The 9,741-nt window shown below is 49.8% G+C and overlaps 1 protein-coding gene across 1 annotated transcript; it reads right to left on the bottom strand.

Annotated features, from left to right (window-relative positions):
- Positions 1–442: 442 nt before the first annotated feature.
- On the bottom strand, positions 443–5,971 carry Lin7c (lin-7 homolog C, crumbs cell polarity complex component). The gene is made up of 5 exons (XM_004644117.2): positions 5,899–5,971; positions 2,518–2,636; positions 1,884–1,955; positions 1,095–1,304; positions 443–609 (listed from the first exon to the last, which is right to left on the bottom strand). Exons 1-5 carry the CDS (start codon positions 5,933–5,935, stop codon positions 454–456), a joined length of 594 nt encoding a protein of 197 aa, XP_004644174.1. The 5' UTR covers positions 5,936–5,971; the 3' UTR covers positions 443–453.
- Between the last annotated feature and the right edge of the window lie 3,770 nt (positions 5,972–9,741).

The following is a 9,741-nucleotide window of genomic DNA, read 5'->3' as shown; positions in this document are numbered from 1 at the left end:
GTCGACAGTGTAATGAACCACTATCGGTGACACTACTGGGTGTAATTTCTTGGAAAACTGTAAAGAAATTTCATAGGATTAAAAACCAAAAAAAAAAAAAAAAAAAAAAAAAAAAAAAAAAGAAAAAAAAAAAGAATAGAAAAACTGTTACTTTTAATAAGTAGCCAAATGAGAACTTTTTTCTTAAAAAAAGATTAAGAATGTAAAAGTACATCTTAATATTAAAAAAGCATTTTTAAAAATCTATAACAACTTTATGACAAAATCTGTATTTGAAAAAGGCCTGTAAAAACAGCAGGACGGAACTGTCCTCATCACCTTTGACTTTTTCTTGTCACAAAAAAGTGTATGCATTTCTGGAACCACACGTGATGTGAAAAGAGGCGTTTACAAAATGCACGGAGGGTTCGCGGGAAGTCTGCTGTTGGCGTCGCTGGTGCGCCGCCGCGCACACTAGGTCTGCTGCCTGCGCTTGGCTGACCGCATCTTCTCGAAGCGCGACTCCATCTCCTCCAGGACCTTGGGGGTGTAGCGCACGACCAGCTTCACCTTGCCCTGCGCGGCCTTCAGCAGCTCTACAGCCTTCTCGTGGTGCTCGCCCTCCACGCTCTGGGAGAAAGCACAGGCACGGACTGAGCGCAGGCCACGCAGCTTTACCTGCAGGTCGCGGCCAGGCTGGAAGGTGGTCTTGCATTCCATCACACCCACACGACACTGCGTCCTAGTGTCCTTGTCTGGGACTCAGCTTTTAAGACCCCAGGAGGCACATCACTGCACTTGGCCCCCGCCCCGCCCGTTAGGGGCCAGCCACGCAGCTGCACCTGCACAGCATCACGCAGGTGGGTCTCCAACTCCAGAGCCTGCCGCAGCTGTGCACTGAGCCCCACCACATGGCCTCCGCGACTTGAGTCCCACTGTGAGGGCTTCACACTACAACTGCTGGGCCGGGTGGAGCTCAGCTGCAGCACTCAGCTCCCTGGCCCCCGGGCTCACTTCGGAGCCAGAGGAGCACCAGCCCCGAGGACGCCCGGGGAGCCCTTCCTCTAACCTGAGTGCACCCCCACGCGACCCACCACAGCACCGCAGTGACTCACCACACCATTCACAGAGAGCAGCTGGTCTCCACGCTTGAGGCCCCCGTGTCTGTCTGCAATCCCACCCGGGATTATTCGTGAGATGTAGATGGGTGAGTTCTGCTCTTTGCCCCCCATGATGTTGAAGCCGAGTCCCTCCTCTGTCTTGGGCAGCTCCACGACACGGGGGTGGGAATGGCCCTCGCTGGCCGCAAATGCAGCCACAGTGGCCTGGGAGAAAGCTCACAGAATTAATTGCAGCCCTGTCCACTTGTGTTCTTCCATCTCTTAAAAAATACTTTATTGGCTCATAACTTATTCTAGTATGACTTAGTACAAACACGTCTTCTGAGCATGAAACACGCCGAGCTCATGCCTGCACTAGGGGGTGGTGTGCAAGGGGACACACCAAGCTCACACCTGTGCACCTCTGGAGGGGCGTGCAAACTTGCCCAGAGGCAGTTCCCTCGGATGAACAGCACCCCCAGTGTGCACTCTGCCCCACCGCTTCTTCTTCCCATTCAAGGCTGGTAAACCCATTTCCATGCCTCCCTGACATTCTACACAGACAGGGAGAGCTGGGTACCCGGGGCACTTAGACGTGGGCTTGGGGAAAACTTTCAATTCCGTATCTGTACTGCACGAGTAAACATACAAAGCCAAGGAAAACGTCCTACTTCCACAAATGTAGCAGATGCTGAAAGATTCTGTATGCTAGTTTTTAAAATTCATTTATCATGCATTTAGCATCTGCTTATTTCAAGCCTCTCACATACGAAGAATTCTTGCTTTGAAAATGAAAAGCCTCACCTTGGCGGTGGCGTTGGCCCTGACCTCAGGACTGCTGCTGATGTCCACCGTCTCGTAGACATGTTCATACACCTGGAAGCCAGAGGGGCACCAGTGAGACACGGAGCTTAAGGGGTGTTGGTTCTCTGGGGTGTTAACGAATGTACAGGAATTTTAAGCTAAATTACACACCTTGGTAAAACTTTTTTCTTTCTTTATTTGATACAGGGTCTCCCTACAAAGTTCAGATTCATAATGATTTTCCTGCCTCAGCCTCCCCAGTTCTGGGATTACAGGTATGCACGCCCCACACCCAGTTCCAGGGCTGCCATGGCATGTGTTACTGTGGATTGAACTCAGGACCTTGCACTTGCCAGGCAGGTGCTTAGAACACTGAGCTATCTCTCCAGCCAACATTTTTCTTTCAACTCTTGTAATTGACATTTGTTTTGTAAAAATCACTGACATTCAGTAAAAAATTAATTTAAAAAACCGAACATTTTTCTATTAAAAATCCCAAAACATGAGAGGAATGACAACTAATGGTTTTCCAAAGCTTGTTTCTTATGACATTCTGAATCCTGGCTTGGGCATCTGGCCCGGCAGACACCAACCCACCCACCCTCCTGGCGAATGCATGGCAAACCCACGTCACCTCTCGCACAGCGTTGCAGAACTCGCTCTGGAGGACTCTCTGCAGTGCCTGCAGCTTCTGCGGCGGCACCTCCCCACTCCGCTGCAGTTTCTCCAGCAGCTCGATCGCTCTGCAGATATCTGCGGACCAACAAGCGAGACTGACTCAGAGGGTTTGCTCCAAGGAGCACCAAGGGCAGACGTGACACTGTACCTGTGAGGGCACACTCCAGGGACAAACAGGACGTAGTAGACAGGGGGAAAGCATCGATGTATGTGTATGGAGAACGCGACGGCAAAATTAGAGTGCAATGAATTTCAGATTAGAAAAAACTGCTGGTATTACAGAAGTACAGCTCCAAACAACAATCTAAGAGCCACACGACTCTAAGACACCAAGTTGACAGGAGAGGACAGGGGCTCAAGTGTGACACACAGCAACCTGTGCTGCACCAGACATGCTAGCACTAGCAGTATCTAAGGAACTATTAGCCAATAAACATTTACTTAATGAACCTAAGAGGCACCGCAGCCTGATGCATGTGCAGCCGCAGGGCAGCCAGCGGCCAGGACACACTTGGTAGCAGCACGTACGGATGATTTCAGCGGGCCTGTGGGCTCTGCTTAGGATCGCTAAGGGTTTTAATTCAGACCTGCTCAATCAAATACTTGTTTCCATGTCAGAAAAGGAAAACATTTAGCCTTGTCAATCTGGGCAAGCCCTCCCCTCCTGCATCTCTCTCTCACTGTCGTGTGGAAACAACTGCTCTCCTCCTGCGATGCCCGGGGACGGAAGCAGCACCACACAGGAGGGGGCCTGGCAAGCAGGCCGTGTCACGGCGCACTGGCCCCACCGCTCCTAAACACACAGTTACACAGTACGTCCAACACGGCACACAACTGTCCCTGAAGCAGGAGGAGGCTGTGTGCTAGGAATTACCCACAGAAGACTCAGATGCTGCCATACTATTGGTGAATATCTACGATGTGATTTTTCGCCCCTTTTTGGGATACCTACTGTTTTATTCCGTGACCTCGGACATTATCCTCAGGTGTTCCTACATGCTATAATAAACTCAGAACATCGAGTTTTTTCAATTTCAGTTAATAAAAGCTTAACCTGAATGTTAATCAAATACAACGGAGACAGACCTTTTACATTCTGAGTTCCCAGGAGCAAAATGACTGGCAAATGGGTTCACTGGCTAGTGGGTTATTAAGTCACAGTATGAAAGTCATATAAAAACATTTGAGCAACAGGATCAGGGGACCGGGGTGTGGCTCAAAGGTGAAGAACTTGCTTAGCATGCATGAAGCCCTAGATTTGATCCTTGGGGTCTCTAAATAAATAAGTAAAATTCAACTGACAAAAGACAAAGAAAAGTAAAGCACTCTTTACCAAATCTAATCTTACCCATTATGCACTTAAACTGTGCTCCAATGAATTATATTGTGGTGACTTAAGATCTTGTAATATGCACTTATTCTGTCCTGTAGGATTGCTGGTTATACTTGTTATGAGTCTATTAGGATCCTGAATTAAGAATCGGACTCGATGCAATCAGACCTTCTTATCCTGCTGACCGGCCATCACTAATTACTAATCCCTACCAAGGCGCTGAGTACTCTTTTTTTTTTTTTTTTAATAATGCTTTTATTTTTTTTAAACATTTATTTTTTATTTGTGTGTGTGTGTGTGGCCAGCTCAGCCCACCAGGGCTGGCTGGTATGTGGTGCTGGGGGATTGAACTGCGGTCCCTGTGCTTTACTAAGCTTGTTCTAAGTAGGTGCTTTAGACCACTGAGCCATCTCACCAGCCCCTAGGCGCTGAGTACTCTTGAGAGAACTAAAAACAACTAAGAACTCTGTAGTAGCAAAACACAGAGCAACAACTTTCCAAGCTAAATGTCACAGGGTGAGGTCCCACCTTCTGTGTTGCATTTAAAACTACAAAAGACTGCCAACACATTAGAACGTTATAGCTCTGGGGCTGGCCAGACAGCACAGCAGATTAAAGCGCCTGCTTAGGCAGCTGCACGGATGGGGGTTCAATCCCAGCGTGGCACGCTGGCCCTGCCGGAGGCATGCTGAGACAGTGATTGTGACTGGGCATGGTGGTGCAAGCCTGTAATCCCAGTGCTTGGGAGGCTGAAAACAGAATCAATGCAACTCCAATCGGTGTAGTGAGACTCTATACTACATACATTTAAAAAAACAAAAAACCCTACAGCTCTGGTTTCAAAGAAAAAACACCGCCTCCTGTTCACACTCATCACCACCATCTGAGTCGGAGAAGGAACAGGTCAGTCTCCAGCCTAACCCACCAAGTATCCCAAGTAACTTCTCTTCTGCCGTAAAACAATGCTTTCATCAGGGACGTGGGGGCTGGAAGCACAATCTCACACGCAAAGCACCTTTCCCAACAGTGAGCATCATAAGGTCATGCTAACAACTCTAAATGCCCATTTTTTTTTCCCTCGGGAAGGCCTGAGGACAGAGATGGCTCTCTGGACAATTCTAAAAATGTATACCCTTCTTACAAATATTAATATTCAGACAGAAATTGCACATGTTAGCATGTACAAGGTAACTGCAAACTCTACGCTACACTTTATCAGTAGTGCTCAAAAGGTTGACTTGGTACCTGCTGACCATCTCCTCGGACTGCTAATGCTGGTGCCAAAGGCGTACTTTAACTGTCTAAAACAAAGGCCTTGGGGAGCACAGAGCGGACCGCTGGACTGTGTAACATGGAGCCTGGGAGGGGCTTGCTATCTACACAGGTTCGTGCTCTTAGACCATCGGTCTCCAGGACGCCACCAGCCGCAGCCACAGTCTACAAATGTAGGATCTGTAAGGCAGTGTCCCCGAATCCGCAAGTGGCTGCAATCCCCTGCTGCTTACGTAACCTCCGCTTCAGGATTAGGCCAGCGGGATCGTTTGCAAAGCGCCCTCTCCGCGTCCCGGAGGGCACCGAAGCTGGGAGGCCCCGCGAGCGCCTCAGGCCGAGGCGGGCGGCGGGGTGCTGCGGCGAGCGTGTCGGGGACGGGCGGGCGGGCAGGGCCGCGCCGCAGGCAGTGCGCGGCGGCCGGCGTTCCCCGAGATCGGCTACACTGCCAGGGTGGTGACACCTGTTCGTCGGCCTCGCGGGTTCCCCAGGAAAAGGTCGCCCCGACCTCACCCCCAGGGCCGTCACTCCGCGCGATCGCACTCGGGTCCCGCTCTCCGCGGAAGCCCAGCAAGGAAGCGTCCTGCCCGAACCGACCCGGCGAGCGACGGCCCCGGCCCTTATCGAGGACAGGCTGGCTCGGGTCCCGGAGCCTGGCGGCTGCCTCGCCTCCGTTGTCCTCCTCGCCGTCGACCCGGCTCTTTCCCGCTTGGGTGCCCGCCCGGTCGCACTCACCCCGCTCCAGCCGCACAGGTTCTCCCAGCGCCGCCATCTTGTCTCTCCAGGATGGAGGCCCACCGGAAATGACGCCTAGACGGCAGCGGTGGCGACGGGGCGGGGCCTGGCGGACACCGGAAGTGTGGGGAGAAAGTATCGCGAGATCTCAGACAGGGACGCGAGACCCTACTGATACCACGTTCCGGTTCCGGTTCCCGTGGCTTCAAAAGCTAGTGTCCTCCGATCCTGGTTACCGCCTGGGTGTGCGCGCCGGAGTCTGTCGGTTGGACTGCTTTGCTTCCTGCACAAGAGTTAGGCAGCTTGATCCTTGGCAGCTTTGTGACCCTAGTCTCTTTACTTGAACCTCTCTTGGCCTTAGTTTCCCTAGCTGTACCGCGAGACCTATTTCTGCGGTCCTTTATATTATTATTATTATTATTATTATTGTTATTATTTTGAGAGTAACAGGGATTGAAATCTGGGCCTTCACATTGAGCTACATCCTCAGGCCTTTTTTTTTTTTTTTTTTTTTCAGTTTTGAGACATAGTTTCCCCAAGTTGTACCAAATGGCTTCAAACTTGTGATTCCCCTGCTTCAGCCTACCGGAGTGCCTGATCTTCTTAAACTCTAGGATTAGGTGAGAGTTACGTGATGGAATAAGATATGGAAAGTACTCTCTTTAGTTCTCTTCCCCCACATCTGGAGCAGGTGTGGAAAGTACAGAGCACTAAAGGTAGCTAGGTAGGGCCGGGAGGACGGTGCCTTGGTGCGTCTTGCATGTTTGGTGCCCGTGGCCCGCCTGCCTCAGCCTGGCACAGTACTGGGAGCACAGTCGGGTGCCACCAACCCATGCTGCGATGGGGACTGAACCCAAGAGCTGTCTGTCACTGAACTGTACCCAGCCCTTGTTATTTGGAGATGAGCTTTTCCTGGAGGGACTTGAACCTGTGATCTTCCTCCCTCAGTCTCCCTCAGTGCTGGGAGGAGCGCCCTTTATAAGCTCCCATTCCCCAAGTGTGTTACACACTCACCTGAGCTCACTTTGGGGTTGGGATGAGAGCCTTTGCCTCCTCCCCTTCTCGTGGGGTCCTGCTTCCCTGCAGAGTTACACGAGCATCACCATTTGTCCTGCGACAACTGTGTTCAGTAAATGCTTATTCAGTGTCTGCCAGACATTTTGCTAGAAGTACCACAGTGAGCGAGACGAATGCAGGCATCGCCCTTATTTCTTCAAATACTTCCCTTCCTGGTCTTGCACCTCTCCTGGGAGTGAAGGTGTGCGCCGCAGTGACCCTTGCTCCTCTCCTTAGCTGGCTCCTGGGGTTATGTGCCCGTGTATTCACCCACATGCCATTTCCTTGCAGCTCACTTTTGCTGTACTTTTTAAGCTTTTCTTTGTGTGCATTTTCTTGTGGCTCATACTTGTTGCTATGCCTTTATGTTCATTAATTTGCCTTTTTGATATCAGATGGTTTATGTTAGACCTTGGAATTTTATATCTAGTAGTTTGTTTTAGGTGTGTGTGTGTGTTTTACATTTTCCATGTCTCAGCATCCTCAGTCTTCCCTACTGCTACTTAAACATACAGAACACAATGTTGTAATTTAAATGTCCTTGTGTACTAGGTCTATCACTTACACTTCTGGCATTTTTCTCTGTGCCTGATTTAACTCCATTATGGATCACAGTTTCCTGATTTTTGTATACCTGCTATTTGTTTATAGGATGCTAGTCATGAAATTTACTCACTTGCAAACAATTTTGTCATTTTGAAGCTTGATTTTAATCTTTGTTAGGTAGAACCACTCCAACTGTTCATGTGTGACTAAATGAGTCCCAGTGCTGTGGCAGCACTGTACTCATTTAAATTCTTTACTCAGTGTCCCCAGGAAACTATGTGATTTTTTTCACTCTGGTAGGAATAGGAACTATTGTTATGAGTTGGGATTGTGGATTTTAAAAATTTCCTGCTTTGCGATAACTGCTCTCATGTCTTTTCTGGTTACCTAACAGTCATGAAATTTCAGAGTTCCAGGGATAATTCAAAGATCCTAAACTTTCACAGAGAGAATGATAAGGTGTGTTCTGAAGACTGGGGATCAGAACTCAGTGTCCTATCCTGCCAGACCCGGAAGGCAAGATGCAGGTATTACATTTGTAGGAAAAATTAATCCAGAGTCAATTTTATACCCAACTGTATTGTCCTTGTAGGACTTCCATAAGGAACTATGGCTTTAAAAAAAAAAACTTACTGAAAGTAGGAATCTGAAAACAAGACAGCACAGTCCCTGGGAAGCTGTGAGTCCTGGGCTGAGTCCAAAGCCCTGAAAACTGAAGCACTGTGGTCCAAGCACTGAGGACAGGAGACAGATGCCCCAGCTTCACCAGCCAGAGCAAACCTTGACCCCAGGCCCTCTCTGCTTGGGTCAGACGGTGCCTACACAACCGCCTTTTGACTTAGTTCACCCATTCAGGTGATAATCTGCTCCACAGACACTGCCACAGAGCTACATAGGAATGTTCTACCAGCTCAGCATACCTTAACCTGGCCAAGGTGACCTTTAAAATTCACCACAGCGGTCATGAGGGGAGGCCACATCGCAGGCCTTTAGAGCAACTGCACCCTACAATGGGACATGCATCACCAGGGAAAAAATGAAAATTCCCATTCACCATGAGATGACAATTTCATGACCCCTTAATACCTCTCGGTGGAGAGTGAGGAAATAGGCACAGAGGGAGCTCAGTAAATGGAACAAAATCACTAAAAAACCAAAAAGTCATACAAGAAAAAAATATTAGGGGGCTGGCCAGATAGCTTAGCGGATTAAAGAGTCTGCTTAGGCACACACAGGGGCTGGGGATCTGATCCCTGGCCTGCCATGCTGGCCTCACCTCGGGTGTGCTGAGACTGCGACCAAGACTGGGCATGGTGGGGTGTGCCTGTAATCCCAGCACTTGGGGGGCTGAAAATAGGAGAATCACTAAGAGTCTGATCTACATAGCGAGACCCTGTAGATCCTGTAGACCGTGTCCTAAATACATTTTTAAAAAGTTAGGATATAAGTGGGTCAGTTGCACACAGCATAATTGGGTTTTCCTGACTATAAACCAAACAGTATTTGTAACACTGACTTTTTAAAGATATACTTATTAAAATGAAAATTTTCAAAAATGAAAATTAAGTAGTAATCAGAATAGTGAATAAGATAGCATTCATTATACCTTATTTTGAGTCTTTATATTAGCCTCATGTCTTTAATTAGAAATATTTGCTCTTGGCTGAGGGCCTCACTAAAAGAGAACCTCGCTGTAAGAGAACATGACTGTAAGTGCCCTCTGTTTAAAAGGCATGGCTGAGTTTGAAGGGCTTAGTGACTGGGTACTTTGCAGTCACTGGATCTGGGAGTCTGCGGGACAGGATATCTGAGTCTCGCCGAGCTGTAGTCCCCGGGGATCAGATGCCCAGCCCTGGCTCAGTCGGCGCTGCCCGAGGGAGAGGGCTGACGGTGCGGAGGCGGGCTGGCCCGGCGCGGGGCGCGCCTAGAGCCGCAGAGCCCTGGCGTCCTGCGAGCCGCGTCCTGGCAGCGCGGGACAGGCGCCCGCTGGGCTAGCGCTCCTGCTGCAGCCGCGTCGCCGGGCTGCCGGGCGCCCTGAGCCTTTCACGCTCGCTCGCTCGCTCGCTCGCTCGCCGGCCTGTCCCCCCGCCGTGGAAAGCGCTGAGTGGGACCTGTCCGCACGCGGACGTTGCTGTGTCACGCTTCCGAGTGTAGGCGGCAGCGGGGGCATTTACTTCACTACGGGTTCCCTTGATATTCGTGGACCTTCTGGATCCAAACCTTCAGGAAAGGTTTCTGGAA

The sequence above is a fragment of the Octodon degus genome, unplaced genomic scaffold (genome assembly GCF_000260255.1).
Source record: "Octodon degus isolate 3935 unplaced genomic scaffold, OctDeg1.0 scaffold00193, whole genome shotgun sequence".
In the NCBI taxonomy this organism is placed as follows: Eukaryota; Metazoa; Chordata; class Mammalia; order Rodentia; family Octodontidae; genus Octodon; species Octodon degus.
The sequence above is the reverse complement of the archived record's forward strand: the minus strand, read 5'-3'. Positions and strand labels throughout refer to the sequence as shown.